The 23,723-nt window shown below is 35.6% G+C and overlaps 1 protein-coding gene across 2 annotated transcripts in view; it reads right to left on the minus strand.

Moving 5' to 3' along the window:
• LOC126974903 (protein outspread) overlaps window positions 1-23,723 on the minus strand; it is a 304,871-nt gene that overhangs the window by 13,715 nt on the left and 267,433 nt on the right. For both annotated transcript variants that reach the window (XM_050822624.1, XM_050822623.1), the window contains exons 5-7: window positions 20,580-20,652; window positions 19,932-20,111; window positions 773-901 (exon numbers count right to left, since the gene is read on the minus strand). In XM_050822624.1, coding sequence (XP_050678581.1) covers window positions 773-901; window positions 19,932-20,111; window positions 20,580-20,652 — 382 coding nt within the window. The remainder of the gene's footprint in view (window positions 1-772; window positions 902-19,931; window positions 20,112-20,579; window positions 20,653-23,723) is intronic.

The raw sequence follows: 23,723 nt of genomic DNA on the forward strand, positions 1-23,723 counted from the left end.
ACCTTGAAGACATAAAACTTCATTTTGCTAATTTTAGCAAAACAAATGTTATCAAGAGAATAAAATATTCTTGAAGATTTGCGCGTTTGCTATCTCTTGACGATTTGCGCGTTTGCTATCTCTTGACGATTTGCGCGTTTGCTATCTCTTGACGATTTTGCGCGTTTGCTATCTCTTGACGATTTACGAGTTTGCTATCTCTTGACGATTACCGCGTTTGCTATCTCTTGATGATTTTGCGCGTTTGTTAATTCTTGACGATTTGCGCGTTTGCTATCTCTTGACGATTTGCGCGTTTGCTATCTCTTGACGATTTTGCGCGTTTGCTATCTCTTGACGATTTACGAGTTTGCTATCTCTTGACGATTACCGCGTTTGCTATCTCTTGATGATTTTGCGCGTTTGCTAATTCTTGACGATTTGCGCGTTTGCTATCTCGTGATGATTTGATTTGCGCGTTCACTATCTCTTAACGATTTTGCGCGTTTGCTAATTCTTGACGATTTGCGCGTTTTCTTTCTCGACGATTGCGCATTTGCGTCATGACTCTGGTGTCCGTGTCCATATGGTGTCAAGTTTGGTAGGTTACGGAGACCACGGTAACGCGACTGGTTGCAGAGTCACGCCACCGTGGGGAAACCAGGTGAAATATAGCTCTTAAGGCTCAAAAAATTACAAAGATATAATTATTTTATAAAACACCTAACACGCGACCGTCGTTCGCAATAAACAGCACCATGTGACGCTTCATGTGATACTATACCAGCCGTACCATCATCGTTGCCCTGGGCGGGCTCGGGCTCCGGCCACGGGTCTCTGCGCCGCGACCTCGCCTTCTCCTCGCCATTGATCTTGTCCCGGGTCGGGGGAGACGCTGACGACACAGGCTGGTCCGTGTACACTGTAATAAAGAACACCATTCCTGTGCTATACTGAACAAATAACAATAAATAGAATATAATAGAAATATATTTAGGAGTAACAATAACTTAACATCACCGACTTCAAAAAGGAGGAGGTCCTCAATTCGAACGGTATTTTTTTTATGTTAGCACACCGATTACTCTGAGATCTTTAATCCGATTTACGTAATTCTTCGCTTTTTTTAGAGTTTCCATTCAGGTTGATTATGTTTTATTATTGTTAACTGACACTAAAAAGTAAAAAATAAAAAACTACGTTTAAAAAAATCGACTTCAAAAACTGAAAAGTAACAAATTACTAAAAATTTAATTTAATACACCGCTTATGCAAATCTTTACCTTTAATATTAATAAAATACTATTAGTTGTATGTGCTACATATTGATAGCTTTGAAGTCGGTGCCAAGCCAAATGTAATAGTAGGTAAACTACACTCGGCACGCGTGACTGAGCGGGATAGCTATATAATATAAGCTGTTTATAATATTAAGTTTTATTTTGTTTATGTAACAACACTTGGTAAACGTCATGACCATTTTGCACGCTTGCTATCTCTTTTATCTGGTTAAGACACGCCTTTGAAAAAAGTTTTTTTTTTAATTTAATTCCACACAAAACAAATTCAGAAAAATTCTGTAAACCCATCTATATCTATTATACTATAGTTAGCCTTCTTTGTGAAAGACGTTTAAATATAGTTTTTGAATTTGTGCTCATTGAGTCGTAGTATAATGTCGGGTATTTTACTGTAAAATTGAATACCCAGTCCTATGAAGAGGAGCCCTTAACCTTAGCTGACCTATTAAACGGCACGTAAAGAATATTCTTGAAATGAATATAGCCAAATAAAAATTTTTCTTCAAGTCAAATTAATACTTTTCTAACATACATCAACTACATATTATAAAACAAGTCCTCCGCCGCGTCTGTCTGTTCGCAATAAACTCAAAAACTACTGCACCCTATTTTCATGCTGTTTTTACCAATGGACAAGCGTGGTTCTCGAGGAAGGGTTTTTATATACATTAACGATAGTTTTTGGAGGTGTCGGAAAAAAATAAGCCGTTAAGAGAGCTTTCAACGAAAATGCCACAAAACCCTTTGAGATATAACAAAATAATGTATCGTAGAATTGTTTATCTTATATTGGTCTACGGAAAAGTCAGCGATGGCATATGTATCTATTGAGGATAACATACTATATAGATTTTAATATTCTATTGACAGAACAGAGTCTGTCGGGTCAATTTATTTATTTATAATTAACAAATTGTAAGCTAGCCAGCTGCAAGTAGCGTCTGTCACAATATTAAAATACCAAACAAAAAAGGCACTTTCTAAGAAGGAAAGAAATACAAAAATTGTTACGAATTAAAAAAACAAATAAAACACAATCAAATAGAGCAGGAAACTATCTCACTAATAACAATTATAGCTGTTACTCAAGAGTCATGTTATTTTCGACATAAAACAATTATTAACATTAAGTCTTGCCCAGATAATTAACGGAACACAAAGTTATAAAATATGCTGCTAAAGAACAGACCACTTTATTTCATTATCTATGAACATCTAAAAAGAGATATCGCCGCGCTATACAAATAAAATATATCGTGTTTCCTGAGTATCCGCAAATTACATTTACCTTATAAATTATCTGCAATAAATCTTTAGAGGCATTTAAGATAATTTCATCTCGAAGACAGCTGCAATTATGCTAAAAACCGTTGACAATATGTTGCTAGGCGAATGTATGCAGTATTAATATTTAGTCTGGAGATAATTGTCGGAGCTTCGGCAAGATGGCGCGGGCGGGCCAAGGTCGTTAACGAGAGCAAAACGAAAATATTGCAGTGCCTTTACATTATAATTTATGAAGTAGTGAAGCTTGGTGCCTCGTGGACAGAGATATTTACAAACTGTCTTGAATATATATTTTATTATAATCATAATCGGGATTTAATAACACAATTTAAAAGAAGTCCAGTGTTACATTTTAGCAAAAGTAATAATATTGACAATTCGGAGTCGATGAGTTATTCATATTGACCGAAAATATTTTAATTGTTTGTTTTTAAATATGTACAGTTTCTCCTACGCACTTTATATGTTGACGAATGTTCGTTCGAGTCAGTAGGTATTTAGATATGCTGTCAGCTATGTGGGGCAACACTGCAGCCATAGAATAAGAACATTTATGGCGCCAAAAATAGCCATCGCATCAGATTAATCTGTGCCCTAACCCTTTTTCAAGTTACTGAAATTGTTGACACTTCATGGCCTATAATTTTACGAGATGACAAAATTTGTGAAGCAAAAGTATAGAACAAAGAGGATGTAAATACAACGTAATAAGAGACAGGACTGCCTAAGTAAAAATTGAAATTTAGTTTTGTATGAAACGTGCAGTCATTTGACATAAGTTTGATATAGTAGTTATTAGAGTATCGCGATTGGCCACGAAGTATCTGACTAAGTTTCAAAACGAACAGTTGTTTAAAACATAGTGGATTTCGATCTCCTTTTTTCATAAGATCATAGCCGTCATCTGTCAAACTGTCAATGACTGCACGTTTCAAACAATCGAGTGAATCGCTTTTTTCTCACGGCCGTTCCCACTATTCAGTCTATCTCTTACTTGAGATAAAAATCGTAACTATCGTTGACTTTTCTGTCCCAATAAACTTATACAAATGATTTGTTTTCTTTAGTGTTAATTCCGCCAATATTTGTTTTTAAAACAATTCGATACGTGTTTCGCCTCTACACGAGGCATCCTCAGGACGTGTTGTCTCTCCAAAATCTGGCACGAGACTTAAAACTTAAATCATTGGTATAATTATGGATTTCCGCAAAGTAACGCCTAATTCAATAAATTTTGCCAATAAACTTATCGACGGTAACTCACCTTATCCGTACACGCTCTCGCTCAATGGGACGACGCTATAGCTTACCAGCGATAGAAGCTTGTATGGAAATTGCAACTCACGCATCCCAGTATAAGGCGATAAGAATGACTTATCGGATATATTGGGATAGCATCAGATTATTGACAGCTAATTACTGACAGTAGTAGGTAGTTATTTATCTCTATCTGTAGATAGTATATTGGGAACGGCCGTTAGAGAGTTTCGCTTGGCTGGTATATAGTGCTATACTTACAACTGAGAGATACGATCCGCAGTTCTAGAATACTTCGGAAAGCTAACATAGACTATAAACCAGAGTCGTTCTTCATAGCGCATTATTTAAAAAAATTGCTACTAGATGGGCATGAAAATATTTAATAATATTGTTACTGTTTTCAACATTTAAAATATCCTTACCCAGTTGGCTTATCCAGCACTCATTATATTCAATTTAAGAATTTTTCTACATATTAAGAGAGGAAAACTACTTTAAGGATTTAACATTATTTTATGCTTGATCAATTTATAATAATTTATCTATTCATTGTTTTTGTATAAATATACAATTTAAATCTCTTATCTTAATAAAATATCTTAATAACAGCTTTGACAAATGACCACTTGTTTGCATTGCTATTGCTTATATATATATATAATATGTTAAATTAAATGTATCATTAAATATTTTTAAATAAACTATAGTGAAATCATAAAAGAACAGCTTTCACAATCTTTGCAAAACGCCTCTGAATTGTAATTAAATAATAATAAATAAATAGTTATAAAATATAATTCGAATTTTTTATTGAAATTTTTGAATACGTATTATAATATTAATACTCAAGGCAAAAAAAACGGTTCGCTAACCTAATAAAAGAATATTAATTAAGGTGTTAATTCAAACATCATAAATAATGTATCATATATAATAATAATGTATAACGGCTAAAATACTTTAACGACCTTAAAAGGCATAAAAGGCATTTATTTCCTCAAAATTAATTCATTTACAATTCTTTTTGATGTCATTTCTAATATACCAGATACTACTACCGCTTTGGAAATAAATACCGCTCTAAGAGAGAAGAAGCGGCGCAAGAAACTCTCCCAGCATTCTTTTTTTGCGCTGTTTTTAATAAAAATATACAATGTTGTAACTGTCATTGCTATTGCTGCCTTACAAATAAACTTGATTTGTCTATTTGTAAACATTTTGCATTTTCTTGATTTATTCTCAGGTGTAGCTTTATACCAAGCTAAGATTAAGAATTAGACTCGCTGAGTTCCAACTAGATACTGCAGGCGTAGTCGCAAAGTGTGGCTACTAATACTACGCCCAAATGCGCGTACTCGAGCCAGTCTCGAACAATGCGTGACGTTGACGTGCCACATGTTCTGTTAAACTTTAGATTTATCAACAATACGTCACTCGGACGGTTGGCTCATTTGGTAAGAGTTCCGGGACTGATCCTGAGAGACGCGGGGTTAAAATTAAATTAGCAAAAAAGATATTGTACTTTGCTATGTAAAGAAAAACATCGATTAAATACGTCAAAAGACATATCTAATAATAAAAACTTCACCGCATAACGGCACTACGAATCCACAATCCATGACATAGATACTGAACAAAAACGATCTGGCCCCATTTTCCGATTCAAATTGCCTTCGCAAAGGTCGTATTAATCGGCAAAATAAACAAAATGTCATCAACGCTTTGTCGGCGCGTGCGCATGCGCTGTAGTAGAGTAACTGTAGTGGATATACATTATCTGTGGTGGGTATTAATCATAATTACAAGGCTCTATAAATGGGAGCATTTGAGCGTCGCCGTCGGGCCGCGAATGCCGGACCGTCGTATCAGTTTCGCGTGTTAACTTATATTAATAGTTATTGCTTCTTGTTGATAGCTCATAGGGATGCCATTAGATTATTTTTCCTTATTTAATTTTATCAATGCTATAATGTGAAAGCGTTTTTGACTGTTCCAATTGGTCGTAATTCCAGAAAAACGTCCCAAACCACAATCATGTCGAAATTGAGTTAAGAACACAAAACTGGTCACTTGATTCATATTAACGGACTGACAAGAAATAACAACCCTACTGTCACTCTTTAAATGACAATTTGACTTAGTAGCCCAACCCACATGTATCGAATACACTAATATTTATTAAACTTTAAGCACGACTTCCTTCAAATCTCAAAAAAGCGTGCAATTCGATTATTTAGAAACTAAATAATAAATATATTAAATATGAGCTTTCCTGAAGAATGGTATGCAATTTTAGATTGATTTTATTGTTATTTGAGGTATTAGACTTATCTTTATAAAAGGCATAAAAGGCATTTATTTTCTCAAAATTGATTTTGATTCTCTTTTTGATGTCATTTCTAATAACTACCGCTTCGGAAACAAATGGCGCTCTGAGAAGTAGCTGCGCAAGAAACTCTCCCAGCATTCTTTTTTTGCGCTCTTTTCAATAAAAATATACAATATTGTACAGTCATTTCTATGGCTATAAAATAATCACAATCTAGTCCCAGGTTGTCCGATCATTTAGATATTCAGCAGTGGAGTAATAGGATTTACGACAGAGCGATTTTTTTTATAAAACAAAACATTATACATATATTGATTATAGGGGAAATTATGTATATGGTCATCATGCAGAGAAAAAGTTTGAGGAAAAATTACGACCACGACTGATTTGTTTCTTATTATTTTCACAATAATAAATTTTCAAATTGTAGTATTGCATAATACCTATTAGAATTTAGATTCAAGTTAATTTAAATTTCTTTTTTTAAATGTTGAATGAACCTAATTAGAATAACCAACCTAGAATTAGTATGTAAGTGCAAATTAAATTAACGAAATTTTTATTACATATTTCTACTAATAAGTACATTTTTCAACGAGTGTTTTGAAAGTAGTCTTTAACCATGAATATTTCAAAAAGCCATCTTCCCGCCCACGTTGATTCGCAAACTGACCAGAGATGGAAAATGTTTAAAAACGAAGTATGATTTATCTTTGGCAATAAAATGTTTAATGACAAAAAAGGCTCTCACTGCGAACACTATATTAAAATCGACTTTAAATAAATTCTGAAATAAAAAGGCTCATAATTTATCGTTTAAAAAACGAAGTATTAAAGGGTTTGTTATAGGGCTGTCGTACATGGAGGAAGATTTACAACAACGTGATGACAAGCGCGCTAGGAATGAACGGACACGAAGATCAATTATGTCTTATTGAAATTTGTTACTGAAATGACATGCTAAAAACTTGCACTTGTTGTACCAGTGGGAGGTTCCATTGCACAGGATGCCGGCTAGATTATGGGTACCGCCACGGCACCTATTTCTGCCGTGAAGCAGTAATGTGTAAGCATTACTGTGTTTCGGTCTGAACGGCGCCGTAGCTATTGAAATTACTCAGCAAAGTAACATCTTATGTCTCAAGGTGACAAGAATTTTTGTGTATTTCAAGAATCCTGAGCTGCATTGCATTGTAATGGGCAGGGCGTATCAGTTACCATCAGCTGAACGTCCTGCTCGTCTCGTCTCTTATTGTCATAAAAAAACCACTAAAATATAAATACACTACCACGTTTACAATCTGGCTGAAAGGTGAAATATGACCAAATGCAACTTTGTATATTCAGTGAGAACTGGGTACTATTCAACCAATGGACAAGTTTGTGCCAAACCATTTAATTAGAATAACTAGGACTGTATAACAACGGAAATTGAAAGCGTTATGTATTTAACTATGCGTTTATATGATAATAAATAATTGAACTGACAATTTGACTTAAATAACTAATACTGTGTAAAAAATTAATAAAATAGTCTAGATTATGGTAAGGTGATGGTAAGACAGCCCTGTTCCAAATTTGATTTCATCAATTATAATAAAAATAATATTGTTCTAGCTAAGTTAGTTTTGAATTATTGTATTTAAAAAATGCTGGGTTAATGTAGCTATCCTTCTCTCTCAGAGCGCCATTTGTTTCCGAATCGGTAGTAGTATCTAGTATATGAGAAATGACATGTAAAAGAATTCTAAAGGAATAAATTTTGGGAAAAAAATGCCTTTATTGAAAAGCAATACGTAAAACCAATCCCTGTCTTTAAAATAACATTCATATTGCTAAGTGTGCATTTCTTTGCAAATTAAAGTATTTTTCTTATTCATAAGGCGCTTCATAAGTTTCTTTATAATTTTTATTTAATAATAATAATAAATTACTTGCAGATATAATATAATATATTTTATAATATAATATATTTATAATATAATATATTTTACTTTTACTTTTCTTTTGTACTTAATTCATAAATTTCATGGGCATGCATTTCGCAATGGGCTTCGTTGCATACTAGCGCTGTACTATGTCATAATAACATTTAAAGTACTCATTCAAATTTATAATTAGCTTAAGCCTTTTTGTTGTGAATATTTTTAATTAATATATAATTATTTATTTTAATCTTCTGTTTTATTTTGTCTTAACAAATATCCAAGCTTTGCCAAATACAAAACTAACAAGATTTAAATTTCGTAGCTTAAAAAACTTCGAAGCGTAACAGTAGCTTTTGTATCAAGTTGGGTCTCTGTGGTGCGAGGGATCTCCTCATAAGTCATAACCGCCATGTAAATACTCAGTGTGTCGTCACTGGTCCGTCACGATTGCTTACCGGACGTGCTCACCGGAAGCCCGGACAACGCGCGAGCGCAGGCGCAACGAAATCTGTCACATTTGTCATGGACTGCCGCACGCCTTAGACTAAGAGATAGCTACTTAAAACGCCCAGATGTTGCGAACCTTACATATGCCGATGCAAACAATAGTGCGCAACACACACATTTTTTTTATGGAAGAGGAGTGATGTATAAGCGTTGCCAGCCATTTAGAAAGGTCTACGTGCTTTTTAAGGCCTTCAAATATAAAAAAAATATGAGATATTGAAATTAGTAATAGATTAGTTTATTTCGTTTTTTTATTAGCGTCCTTATCCTTTGGAAAGAGCAGTCTTCCGTAAAACAGGTTCTGTGAATATTACCTCTCTATCGCAGTATATATAGTTTCAGTATTTCAGTCTGTGAAACAGATTTCTAGCTTTCTTCAAGCGATACTCATTCTAAACCATGGCCAAATTAGTGCTTTGATTTAACTATCTACATCTGAAAGTATGTACAATAGTAGAAGGAGGTAGTAAAGATGCTGGGAAAACGAATGGTAAAAGTTGGACCGGATAACATAGAGGCCATAAGACACTAACTAGAAGAGTACTAAAGCTAATGTTTTAGTATTATTAAGTTCGTAATATTAATATAAATAGGATTACAAAAAAAAAGTATAATCTTTATATTATTTATTTTATTGTGACTATCTCTCCGGCTATAAACGAGAGTTGAAAGTGAGACAGCCGCCTGCCGCACGCTTTATATTGAGCAGATTTTCTGGCGTATTTGTTTTATATTTTAACATTTCACTCAACAACACCGCGAAAGTGCTTTATAAAGCTGTATATTGGTATGAAATAAATAACTTAGGGGATAAAATCAAGATATTTTTTCGAGTTCAGGCTTTCGAAAATGACCTTTTTGCACAAACAATACTTTCGCCCGCCACTTTGTCGAAATGGCTTCGCGCTCCCTAAAGGCCTTCGAAATTTCGGGATAAAATCTATGTTGATCAGACTATCGATATTGTTACTGTTTAAGCAAAATTTCATCGAAATACGTTGGGTAGATAAGCCATAAAAGTGGACAAGACAGATAGAGTTCCATTTAACTTAATAGTATGTGGAGCATCACAGCCCCAATGTATGCTTCTGATGTAATGTGTGGCAGTTGTTGTACGTACGAAAGACTAACAGCATACTAGCATATAGACCATAGGTTCTCAACGTGAGACTTTCGGGGGGGCAGTAGAAGACCCAGAGAAAATTAGGGGGCATTGAGATGGCGCAGATGGGGCGTGGGTAGATTAAAAAATATAGTCAAAAAAGGCAAAAAAATACACGAAAATACTCTAGAAAAAAACATATTATCAAAGTGGGCGGTGAGCAAAATAAGGTTGAGAAACTATGGTATAGACAAACGAAGTACGCGAGAGTGTAGAAAATAACTAACGGAGATATAGAAAGATAGATAAGGAAAGCGATTCGATTGTTACTGTAACCGAATTTGATTGACAAGTCGTAAACAGTCAGCCACTTTTAAGGTCGTTAGTATTTTGAATATTGAACCACTAGCTAACATACACTGTCAAATATAAAATATTATCGGGCTGTCAGACCGTGTTTACGCTAGTAGGTATATACTAACTTTTAAAGGCCATTCCCAATATTCAGTCTATCTCCGGTTGTGGCCTACTGGAGATAAAAAATCGTAACTATCGTTGAATTTACTGTCCCAATAAACATATCGACGGTAAATCATCTTATCCGTACACGCTGTCTGTCAGTTTGAGGACGTATAGCTTACCAGGGATAGAAGTTTGTATGGAAATTGCAACAGTGAACTGGCGATAAGAATGACTTATCAGGTATATTGGGACAGAAGTAGAAGGTAGTAATGTATCTCTATCTGTAGATAGTATATTGGGAACGGCCGTAAGTCCACAACGTACTGCTACATTACACAATCCAGTATCAGGGATGGACTCTCCCGTCTGCGAAAACGTTACTCAGCGTCAAAAGATATCTGGGTTATGTCATGGACGTTGAATGAAGTCATGGCTACCAAACGTCCGGGAAGTTCGTCACGCCTTTTCTTTAACTCAAAACGTAATTTGATACGGATTCTCTTTGTTTATATTTATAAATTGTCGTGACTAAAGGAATACCAGTGCGAGGCTCCTTTGGAAAAGAAGCCGGCTAGATTATGGGTACCACAACGGCGCCTATTTCTGCCGTGAAGCAGTAATGTGTAAGCATTACTGTGTTTCGGTCTGAAGGGCGCCGTAGCTAGTGGTAGTTAATTACTGGGCAAATGAGGCTTAACATCTTATGTTATGAGCGCTAACTTATCTTATGAGCGCTATTGTAGTGCCGCTCAGAATTTTTGGGTTTTTTGCGAATCCTGAGCGGCCCTGCATTGTAATGGGCATGGTGTATCAATTACCATCAGCTGAACGTCCTGCTCGTCTCGTCCCTTATTGTCATAAAAAAAAAAGAATAATCATTATGTCCTTAGGGTACAACTTTCCTTCTCTCTAATATTTTTTCATATTATTTTTTTTTTTATAAAATATTGCAAAAGTGACTATATAAGGGTTTATTGTTTAAATTAACAAATTAGTACAAATAAGATGATTGTGAATTATAAAGTCGATACCAAAATATCAACAATATTCACTCAGATTTGATCCCAGGAAATGGTCACTATCTATTTGTCTATTTATTAGACGCCTAAAGGCCAATTGAAAAAAATATCCGAAATACGCCGGACAGAACTTGTCTCGAGTGATTTAGATAAATTCGTTAAAAATTGTAATGACAGTCGAGCAGACCTCGAGGTGATCATTTAAGGTTACTGTTTCTATAAGCAGTCTTGTCTTATCAGTGGGACGTTCCTTTGCACAGGATGCCGGCTAGATTATGGGTACCACAACGGCGCCTATTTCTGTCGTGAAGCAGTAATTTGTAAGCATTACTGTGTTTCGGTCTGAAGGGCGCCGTAGCTATTGAAATTACTGGGCAAATGAGAATTAACATCTAATGTCTCAGAGTGACGAGCGCAAAATTAGTGCCGCTCAGAGTTTTTGGGTTTTTCAAGAATCCTGATCGGCACTGTATTGTAATGGGGCAGAGTGTATCAGTTATCATCAGTTGAACGTCCTGCTCGTCTCATCCCGTTTTGGCATAGTAAAAGCAGTACGGAAACCCTTAAAAATGGGTAAATTAAATAATCAATCTAGTATAACAACATGTATATCTAATACTAGGCTTAATATTGGCTCATTGCATTTGCTACTTTGAAAACTATCGAGAGTACGAACTATGAATATAAATGAGTTATATTAATTGGTGCATACGCGGAGGTATTTAATAAAGCAGCCCACGGAATAACTCACAACTCTCTGTTCCTTGTGCTGGCATTTATAACAAAACAATTGCATTCCTAATATCGTGTGTAATGTATACAATATTGAACTATGAGTTCTCGAACTTACCTCATAAGACCTCAAAAACAGACTTGGTAAGTCAATACAATATGAGACTGTAATATAAAACCTATGAGATTTATAGGAATTTAAAAATGGCGGTTTTTGGTCTGTTTCGGCTACATATTGTGTTGCGGTTAAATTTATTTCGAACTAGCTGACCCAGCAAACGTTGTATTGCCATCATAGTTAACAACTGTATTTAATCTACCAACTATAAGTAGCTAAAATTAAGTTTGTTTTTAACGTTTTGAGAAAGTTAGAAAGATACAAAGATTCTAATTAGTGATTCATTTTAAACTATCCTTTAAATTTGATTTCTGAACGACGGGGCACACATCAAAGGAAAAACAAAATTGTTGTTTTAATTTAATTATGAAAATTTCCACATTTATTCAGCTTTTAAACCTTCTCTGGACTTCCACAAATAATTCAAGACTAAAATTAGCCAAATCGGTCCAGCCGTTTTTCACTTTTAGCGAGACAAACGAAAAGCAATTCATTTATATGTATATAGATTGTCATTCAAATTCAAATAGTTTGATTCAAAATAGGATATGATATCACTGATATCGAAAGTCAAAAACTATCACCCATTCCAAAAGGCTCAGACCTGAGAAGAACGGTCAGAAAGAACAAACTCAGCGGGCTTCTTTTTTTTTTATAAAATATGGTTTCAATGTAAAATCGTACAATAAAATAAAATAAATTATTAAATAGCCTGTTGGCGGTCGCTCAGTTCTCAATCTGTGGTATAATTAATAAAGTCATTTATGTTATAGTAACCTTCACCACACAAACGTCTATTGACAATGCTTTTGAATTTCGTAATACATTACTGTTGAACATTTTCTGGGATCTTATTGTAAAGGCATATGCAACGCCCCACAAAAGACTTACTAACTCGACTTAGCTGAGCAGCTGTAGGCATTATTAGTTTATGTTTGTTCCTGGTATTAACATTATGGTTATGACTGTTTCTAGCAAATTCACTTATGTGCCTATGTAACTATGTAACGGATCGAAATTAGCTTGAAATGGTTCGTGTAACCATCGGTCAGCAGTTCCTTTATTATCTTGATTTATTAATAAATAGCTAACTATTGTAATTAGACCAGAGGAAAATTATATCCATACATAATATAAAGAAACATATGTATATTATCATCCATACATATATATGTGCATTAATTCATTAATATATCAACTGAATAAAACTCATAGTCCATCTGGATTCGTTTTAATTAAAGAAGTATTTTGCAAAAAAAAAAGGAAACGTCTTTGTATTGCAAGGCTGGTTAGTAAAATGTAAGTCAAATTTAACTTCGAGAATTGTGTGAGATTTAATCAGGACCCTGAACACGTGGTAGCGCAGGATTTGTAATCTATAATTAAAGGTTACACCGCGCCGTTAGATCAGTAATTAGGATCGGCCAGGTGCGCATACGCATGCCTAGCTCTACAACTATCGTTATTATTTAATTCTTATTAATAAAGTTATTTTATATGAAAGCAATATCTAAGCTTGCCATTTTTTTTTCTAGCATTATCTTAGTTATTTCTTTGTTAAACTTAAATAGGCATGTTTGGTATCCCAAACATATTGCACTATTGGACCATTTTGAGCGAAACTTTTCCGCAGTACTTAAATCAATATTTAAGGCTTGCTGAATGGTGCAGCCGTTATTATCCTCATCATCACGGCTACCGTAATATACATATTTATTCAAAACTGACTGATAATAATAAAATAATATTTTTTAATTTTTATTAAAAACATTGACATGCTTTTCAAAACTATCTAACACCAAAATAGAAATAGCGTTCAATCAACAATCCTGAGCGACACTGCGTTGTAATGAACAGGGCGTATTAGAAAATCATTAATTAAATCTCTTCTGTAGTAAGCAACCGGACAAACATACAAAAAACAGCAAGTATTCTTTTAAATAATATTCAATGTACGGCTTTTCCTTGTCATCATCATCAGCTGGAAGACGTCCACCGCTGGACAAAGGCCTCCCCCAAAGATTTCCACGACGATCGGTCCTGCACTTCCCTCATCCAACGTATTCAGGCGATCTTGAGGAAGATAGTCGGTCCTTGTGGGGGGCCTATCAACACTGCGTCTTCCGGTACGTGGTCGCCATTCGAGGACTTTACCGCCCCAACGGCCACTGACCGTTGAACTATGTGCCCTGCCCACTGCCACTTCAGTTTTGCCATCATTTGGGCTATGTCGGTTCCTTTGGTTCTGCTACGAATCTCCTTATTTCTGTTTTGATCTCGCAGGGAAACTCCGAGCATAGCCCTCGCCATTGCCCTCTGAGCGACCATGAGCTTTCTCATAAGGCCCATACGTTTTCCTTGGTTACGATTAAATTATATTATGTGTAATTAACGCCCCTGAACCCCCCCCCCCCCCTTGCGGGAAAATTTCGTAAAGTTTCCGTTCTTTTCAAGTGTCTACGCCTTATGGTTCCAGATATCTGAGGAAATCTCTCATATATAAAAAAAGATGTAATTACTTGGACTTACTTAAGTCACTTGTCAGAATAACCCCCACAGTTAACATCTAATAATTTTCATTGAACTCTCCTGTCGTATAACGCATTAGAAACAAGTTATTACGATCAAAGCAAGTGATCAATGAACGTCCCAGTTACAACACTATCTGACGGTATCTGGTTTCTGAGATCAGGACCACAAGCTCAGTGGTAGACTAGCAGCTGCTTCGGATCAATGAGACGTGGTTTCCGCAATTAGCATAATTTACCGAACGTTGTTTTGTATAGAGCTTATAAAACATAGTATAGGTTTGTATCATTAGAGTAAACGAAATAAATTTTAGTCTGTTTTAATGTATCGATGTATTTAGCTGTAGGTTACAATTGAATGTTTAGATGTGGCATGTTAGGAATTATCTAAAATATATTGTTAATTCAACTGATAATTTTTTGTTTTAATCTGAGATTGAGTTCTATCTTATCATTATTTTAAAGAAAAATATATAATTGCTCATTTTAGATTTCTCCTTTTTTTAGGTAACAAAAGAGGACATTAACCATTTAATATGTATTTAATCTTAACATTAAATGCCACGGGAATATAAAGTTTATTTAAAGTAATTATAAATTACTCTTACTTTCATATTAATATACTATTAAGTTAAAATAAACTTATATAAAATTTTATAAGGCGAGGTGACGCAATAGAGTTGATAGACTTACGGCCGTTCCCAATATATTATCTACAGATAGAGATAAATTGCTACCTTCTACTGTCAGTAATTAGCTGTCAATGATATGAAGCTGTCCCAATATACCCGATCAGTCATTCTAATCGCCTTATATTGGGACGCGTGAATTGCAATTTCCATACAAACTTCAATCGCTGGTAAGCTATACGTCGTCCCATTGACAGACAGCGTGTACGGATAAGGTGAGTTACCGTCGATAAGTTTATTGGGACAGAAAAGTCAATGATAGTTACGATTTTTATCTCAAGTAAGACATAGACTGGATATTGGGAACGGCCGTAAGGAAAATACAAACTGAATAGATAGATCGCAGCCGTCTACAGCTCTTCAATGTACATCGGCCGATCGTCGTAATCTAATTCCAGTCAATCTCGTGATCGTTGTCGAGGTCTGGTCGCATCCCATTAAAACCTATGACTAATCATGAAAGGCCGAGTATCAATACAAGTGGGTTAGATCATTAATGATGGATAAATGTAAATAAATGCAGAAATCTGCGTACAGCGGTGAGAGGCGTCGAGCCAATCAGCTGACTCCTGACGTCCGCTAACGGTTTAGCATTTGAACGTTGACATAAAATAAATAGACGGAGCAATTAAAGTAACTAATAATAATAATAGCATTTATCAACAATATTTAAGTATCAGTTACATGTTTTATTTCTTAATTCTACTAAGTGTTATGTTTAGTTTAGTTAAATAAAAGTATGTTATAATTTTTCGTTTCAAAATATTATAGCAGCTACTTGGATAATTATATGATATGAGGAAATTAATTTACATTTACTTTTTTGACTTACTCGTGTAAGGCATTTACTTATAAGTATTCAAAGTTTGAGTATTTTTGTTGCGTCTTTTTACAAAATAATTAATATATTGTAGTTTAAATGATTTGTACAGCGATGAAGCTGTAAATGTTGATTTAAAAGAGTGGCAATTAGTTTCTTGCAACTTCTTCTCATTAAAGCCCAATCTTTTGCGGAGTGGCGGTAAATGAAAAAACTTGTCATTCATAAGTGTCATTTCCTTGACCTAAATGAATAAAGTGATTTTGATTTCATCTGAAAACAAGACAATCAAGAAACCGGTGTCTAATACGAAATAGACTCCTATGGCACAAATATTGCTAGTTAAATTGATCTTGGGGCAGATTCCCTAAGATTAGGCGACGGACGCGAGAGTTAGCCCATGCGTCATGTTCGTGGCGACGAGTGGATTCTGTCAAACTATACCAGCTTTTTTGTAGACATATTTTTAATTACTTCGTCATTACATATAAATATCTTTGTTTATTATCTCTATGCGTGCCGAAAGTATATCAGATTATCTTAATAGGGGTTCCATATATTTATTTACGGTTTCTGCGGTGTTGTAGCTACGGTGCTAGTAACTTGATTGAGGTTTTTTTATAATTATTTTCTTAATTCACTCTAAATTTGGGATTCATTGTATGCCTTCACTACGCATTTATTACGGGAACTAATCCGTTAAGCTGTTGGATTCCTGCTGCCGAATCCCACCTTCGCAAGACACGTTACAAACTTGGATATTATCCTCACCATTTGGATGTGTTCTTCCAGGGTTTGCAAGGATTTTTCTGCCACGTACCATTCAACTGTGATGTGAGCTTCCTTGCGCGATGTCTCTACGACAATACGACATGGGTACCTTCAAAAGAGCGCGTACACTTTCCTAAAAGGCTAGGCGAAGCTTCTATGATTCATCTGGTGTTGCAAATAGAGTGTGCGTCGGAAATCACTAAACATCGGATAACCACGTATGCTCATTTATACTACACTTTCATAAAAAAATTGAAACGTATAATATTGTATAATTATATTGTTTAATGCTGTAGCTGTAAATATTGATTTAGAGTAGGTAGTACCAATGAGTTTCCTGCCACCTCTTCTCACTTATCCGTAGTGATGGTAAGTGATATAATGTGCCTATAACTTTGATACTTATAAGTAGAGACCGGATTATATGCTACAAAAAATGCCCAAAATATGCATGCAAATATGTAAGTAAAATAACTAAAATATGCACGAAAATCCATAAAAAGGGCCAAAATATGCATAGAATTATACAGGAAACTATAACAAGATATACCTACTTAGGTAACAATGAAATTTAAGATTTACCTTTAAAAATATGTACTACTAAGTACTGTTCTAAATGTTCTGTGGACAAATTGTGTCTATGATCGCTTAGTAATTTTTTGTAAGCGGAAAAGGAGCGTTCTACGTCTACTGAGGTAACTGGGCAGAATTTTTTGAGTGCAATGTTTGGGCGTACTATGAAAAATATCGAACGATGGGCGAGATCGAGCGTATATGTATAATAATTATTTTTTTCTAAAATATGCAACTACCGCTGAAAAGGTACTAAATATGCAAAAGCATATGGAATATGCATTTGCATATAATCCGGTCTCTCTCATAAGTGTCAATTTTAGACCTTAGAGAGATTCTACGAATAGAGACATCATACTAACTTAACAAGAAGTATTAACATGGCGTAACGTTTATGGCTGATAGATGAAGAGGGGCGGCGGTAGCGCAAGGGTTAGGGCCGTTCCTCTCATCTGGGAGTCGCTCCGATCATCATCATTATCGCCGTACAGATGTATGCTGAAGTAATACACCGTGAGGAAATCTACACGCGTCTGGGAAGAATTTCAAAGAATGCGTAAGAAGTTGACAAACGTTGCCTCTGGGCCAGCAAACTTAAAAGGGCTTGAATCCGTAAAACAAATTAAAAGAGCTATAAGCAGAACTGATATTTTACACTAGCTTTGCAATATTGTTGGTATTCCACGTTCCGTCTGAATATTTATAGATCTATTAGCAATGTTATGATTTAAATGTTAGCCGGTTATGACGTGTACGTAGTAATTAAAGTATCGGTCCGTATAGTTTATATTACAAATAAACAATTCCAGAAGGATATAATTTACTCGCGGTCATTTGAATAAGGCTCCGATTGCATTACAAATTTTCAATACAATAAATTTCGTTTCATTTTCTTAATTTAAATAAAAGATTTTTTAAAAGTTAATCAAAGAAAATACTATTTTCTTAATTATTAAATTTACAAATGACTTGGTTAATTGACGAGTGCAATTGCGATGCCGCTCTTATTTGGCATTTTTCAAGAATCCTGAGCGGCACCCCATTGTATTGAGTAGGGCGTATGACTTACTATTGCGTGGAAGCCTTGCTCGAGTTGTCACAATTTCTCATAAAAAATAACATAAACGAAGACATATCACATTTATAAATAGCCACAGCTTCTAATTATCATGTGGAATATTGCAAGAGAGACGACAGCAATTTGGGTCGCACTAATAAGGCTTACAATTATAAAATTATGGGACAAAATTTGAATTTCAAATCTACATGGGCACCATAAAATAGGAAGGTATTTATTTGTAGGGACTCCACACATTCTTTCGCGTTGCGTACAAATAGTTTTAATATGTGTAATATGGTTATTTTTTATAATGCACTCAATTTATGTTTTACTATCCAATATGTGCTAATTTTAATTCACAAATTATTGACATTTTAAAACTTAGAAGTAATATGCACGGACCAATTTTATTAGCGATTGATTGATTAATGTAGTTTCATAGAAAAAACGTTCTTCCTGCTGGATGCTAGTAGTATTATTTCGAAATTAATTCGGTTCAAATCATAAATATTAGCAGAGTTGTTCCTAAGCAGAGACAATAGCCGCGTTTAACGTATGTACAATGAATGTGAATGCATGCATTGATTTACTTAAATAGATAATAATTACTAAAATAAATAAAAATAAAAGCAATATAACGACATAAACTAATACTTAGTAAGTTAAGTTAATATAATATTCTTTTAGTTGTGTGCATCTCAAACTAATAAAAAAGAACCTATTGATTGATATATTGAGTACCATTGAGTTTTACCAAAGCTCGAATCGGATCCATGCACGATTGAAATAGTGACGTCATTCATGGGAGTGCCAGTGCTGAATGAAAAGCTACCGCCGGGGACTGAGGTTATCAAGGACGAGAACTCTGTATGCAAATAGCTGTCGAACGAAATGAATGCACGGATGAATAGGAGACGCTAATTGGTTCCGTGGTATGATGGAATGTTATTCAATGATCGAGGCATTTCCTTTGTACATTACTGGGCTATTGAGATTCGATTGCTAGTAACTGCCCCGCGGCTTTGTGCGCGCAACATGGATATTTTAATTCCATCTAATATGACAATTAATATCTTTAATACGGCTTTCCTTATTATACTTTTCAGATATTAACAATAGATTTATTTATGCCGTACGACCGAACGATTCAGAGATAAGATGTTGTTCAGGTTAAAAGTAGTAATTAAGAGGTATTTGACATAAACTAAAACCAGAATTTACTATCTACATCTGTCTTTTCGAGGGATACGTAGAGGTTACCTTTAATTATGCCAATCCTAGCTTCGCACTCTTGGCCCTAGTATTTACCCTTGAGTCTTGAAATGAAGGTCCACTTTAACGAAACATTACCGGCATATAAGACATACCAGCTGTAGAATAAGGATTACGGCATTCATCAGTTTGTGTAAAATGTTTCTATTATGGACAGATGACCAGCATTTATTCCACAAAGTATGGTGGCGTACCTTTGGTGTCCAGGGTGGTGGTGGGGCGGCCCCCCAGCGCCAGGCTCGGTATCTCTGGCTGCGGCGGCTGCACGCGCGGCCCGGGCCACGTGGTGCTGCCGCACCTGCGCCCCGCCGCCGCGCCCGCACCGCATTCCGCCCTCGCTGCTTCACGAAGCGTAGACGCGTCCGCCGAGTACTCTACAAAAAATTTTTGCGTCACGAAACACAGTACTCGATGGTTCCTCGCATTGGAATTAACTTTATATCTGAAGGTGACGAGCGTAGCTGTAGTGCCGCTCAGAATTTTTGGGGTTTTTCAAGAATCCTGAGCGGCACTGCATTGTAATGGGCAGAGCGTACCAATTACTATCAGCTGAACGTCCTGCTCGTCTCGCCCATTATTTTCATAAAAAAATACTGTATCTCAAACTTAAGAACCAATACCGTATCAAGAAGACGCAGCCAAATTGACTTGGATATACATACAGACATGGACATACAATAGACGAAAATTCTATGAAAAACGTTACTGGATTCGATATGGTTCAAAGAACACACGGCAAGTATTCTTTTTAAAAAATGTTCAATGTACACTTTGGTACTATGTATCAATATGTAGATAGATATTCTATAATCTATATTATAATTTCAATATTAACAACTCACTTCTCGTTGTAGATGTCTGCAGTAAGCTCGCCGTTTGTCCGCCGGGAAATGTTGCATTTCGTTTGTGTCGACCCTGTTGACAAGAATCAATTTAGTATTACATATCTTAAATAAATAAAAACAACGCTCTTCGTTATTTTGGGACAAATCGTATGAAAAAAAAACGGTTTATGTTTTTTTTTTTACGAAAATAAGGGACGAGACGAGCCGAAAGTTCAGCTGATGGTAATTGATATGCCCTGCCCATTACAATGCAGTGCCGCTCAGGATTCTTGAAAGACCCAAAAATTCTGATTCTGGCACTACAATTGCGCTCGCCACCTTGAGACATAAGATGTTGTCTCATTTGCTCAGTAATTTCACTAGCTAAAGCTTCAGACTGAAAAACAGTAATGCTTACACATTACTGCTTTAGGGCAGAAACAGGCGCCGTTGAGGTACCCATAACCTAGCCGGCATCCTGTGCAAAGGAGCCTCCCACTGGTGGTTTTAGAAGACAGCTTTGTGAATCCGTCCCTATCACCGCCGAGACGAAACAGTTGTTCGGATGTGGTAAACTCGGTCAGCCAGAATTATCTTGTTCGTCCAGCGCGTCTCTATTCCCCATCTTGCCCATCATGATCAGCTGAAGAAGCCTATAGGCATCACGTCTGAGCAAATATATATTATACTAGTTGACCCAGCAAACGTATTGCCATAAAAATTAATAAAAAAATGAAATAATATTTTTGGGCTATAAAAAATAGATGTTGGTTGATTCACAGACCCACCTGATTTGCACACAAAATATCATTTAAATCGGTTCAGCAGTTTCGGAGGAGTTTGGTAACAAACACCGCGACACGAGAATTTTATATATAAGAAGTAGCTGCTACCCGCGACTTCGTCCACATAGACATTAATTCATAATACCTATAAGTAGGTATATCATTTGTGTTGCAGCTAATAATCTATCTGTGTGTCAAATTTCACATGTTGTACCTAAATGTTAATAAACTACTTTCGCAAATGTTGCTGTGACTGATCGCAATCCATTAGTCGACTCACACAGACTTTACCCTTATGAGCGTTACACACTAGAGGGTGACAGTTTAGTCTCATTCAATACCGAGAAAATATCTCAGCGCGCTTAACAAAGCTTTCACTTACAAAGTTATATTATAACTGCTAATGTAGTTTTTTTTTACATAAGAGGCGATAAACAGGAATGAGATATATGTATATAAAAATCTATAAGTAATTAAAATCATTACGTAGATATTGTCTACCTAGAAAATACCAACGAACAACTAAGATTTTCCTTCTTGCTTTTTTCTGAGTAAAACCGTAGGAAATATAATCGTCTCTCCTTGCCTCAGAAATGTCGATACAATCTGAGAATCGACCATATGAAATCAACAGCGTATCATATTTCTAATAATCGCCATGTTAGTCTGTAAGTAAAAACTTTACCGCATTGTAACATCCGTTTTCCGTCATAAAAACTACGTTTAATTATCCAATGTCTATAATGAGTGATTAGTAATGATCTGAAACGCGCCCAGATTTCTCAATTATAATGCGAACGCAATTAAGTCTCGTTTCTATTTCTTCCAGTTTTGGTCGGACGTGTAAATAGGATGCGTATGACGTTTTTTTTATGAAAATATGGGACGATACGAGCAGGAAGTTCAGCTGATGGCAATTGATACGCCCTACCTATAACAATGCAATGCCGCTCAGGATTCTTGAAAAAGGTGATAGCGCTCATCACCTTGAGACATAAGATGTTAAGTCTCATTTGCCCAGAAAATTCACGAGCGTAAATTTCACGGCGCCCTTCAGATCGAAACAGTTCACACATTACGGCAGAAATAGGTGCCGTTGTGGTACTCATAATATAGCCGGCTTCCTGTGCATAGGAGCCTCCCACTGGTAAATACGTACAAATAAATACATTAAAAAGCCCGTATATCAAGAACACCAATTTTTATCAGAAAAAGTGATGAGACGAACTTGTCGTTCGCCTTATGATAAGTGATACACCCAGCCCATTACAATGTAGTGACGCTCAGGATACTGGATTGAACTCACTTAGAGAGGGTTATCACTTTAAAAAATAACAAATTGTTTAGAATTGAAAGAGCGACATCTCAATTTCCTGATATGCATTATTGGGGTTGAGCATATTATCAAGTGTAAAGTAGATCCTGTAGATACAACCACAACCTAAGAGTTGAACATGATAAGCAAGATTTATCAACGATACGTTACTCGAAGGGTTGGCTCAGTAGAATAGCGCTCGCATGGAACACGAGAGATCGCGGTTCATAATTTTTTTTTTTCAAATTTAATTTGTGTAATAAATCCCAGAAGTGAGAGTTATCACTTTGCAAAATAACAAATTATTTACAAAAGATGTTAATTCTCTTATAGTCCAAACACATATACGGATTTGGCACGTCCGAACCACAGGACGCGATCTGGTAGCGGACCATATTCTATGGTATGTCGCATTGTCCATCGAACAAAATTATTATTACTACCGTCCGGACCGTACATCCGCCGCCTTTGGATGTCGGACCAATTGGTGCGAGGCGCCCACCGGAGCGTCCGATGGACCTTGTTATTGATGATTTAATAACAAATGTATAGTTTTCCGACTTTTCCCTATATTTGTAGTACAAGACGGTATTACTTGCCAAATTTCACAGTTACAGGTCAATGGTAAATACCCCAAAAATTTTGATTCCCTTGAGAGTCTCTTTTCTTACGTTAACTCAAAGTTTGATATTTTCAGAGCTGTATCTTTTTTATTTCAGCTCAATACCTCCACGCGTTCCCGAGATAAAGGGTCTTGACAGACAGAGGCGGACGGATATCAAAGTGTTGTTCCGTTTTTTCCTATTGAGGTACGGAACGGTACTAAATCTATAATATTGTCACAAACTTAGGCAATAAATGAAAATAGATCACATTTACTATAAATTATTGAAGACACAAACTGCGTAAATAATATAAACATATATCTTCGCATCTTCAAAATATCTTGTCGTTCTCTTCAAGTACCATGTCGCACTGAAAGCATTGCTCAAGTTGGTAGGGTTGCCAACTTTACAATTAAAAGAAATTGAGTATTCACCAGTGGAAAGCTCCTTTGCACGG

The sequence above is a fragment of the Leptidea sinapis genome, chromosome 34, assembly GCF_905404315.1.
Source record: "Leptidea sinapis chromosome 34, ilLepSina1.1, whole genome shotgun sequence".
In the NCBI taxonomy this organism is placed as follows: domain Eukaryota; kingdom Metazoa; phylum Arthropoda; class Insecta; order Lepidoptera; family Pieridae; genus Leptidea; species Leptidea sinapis.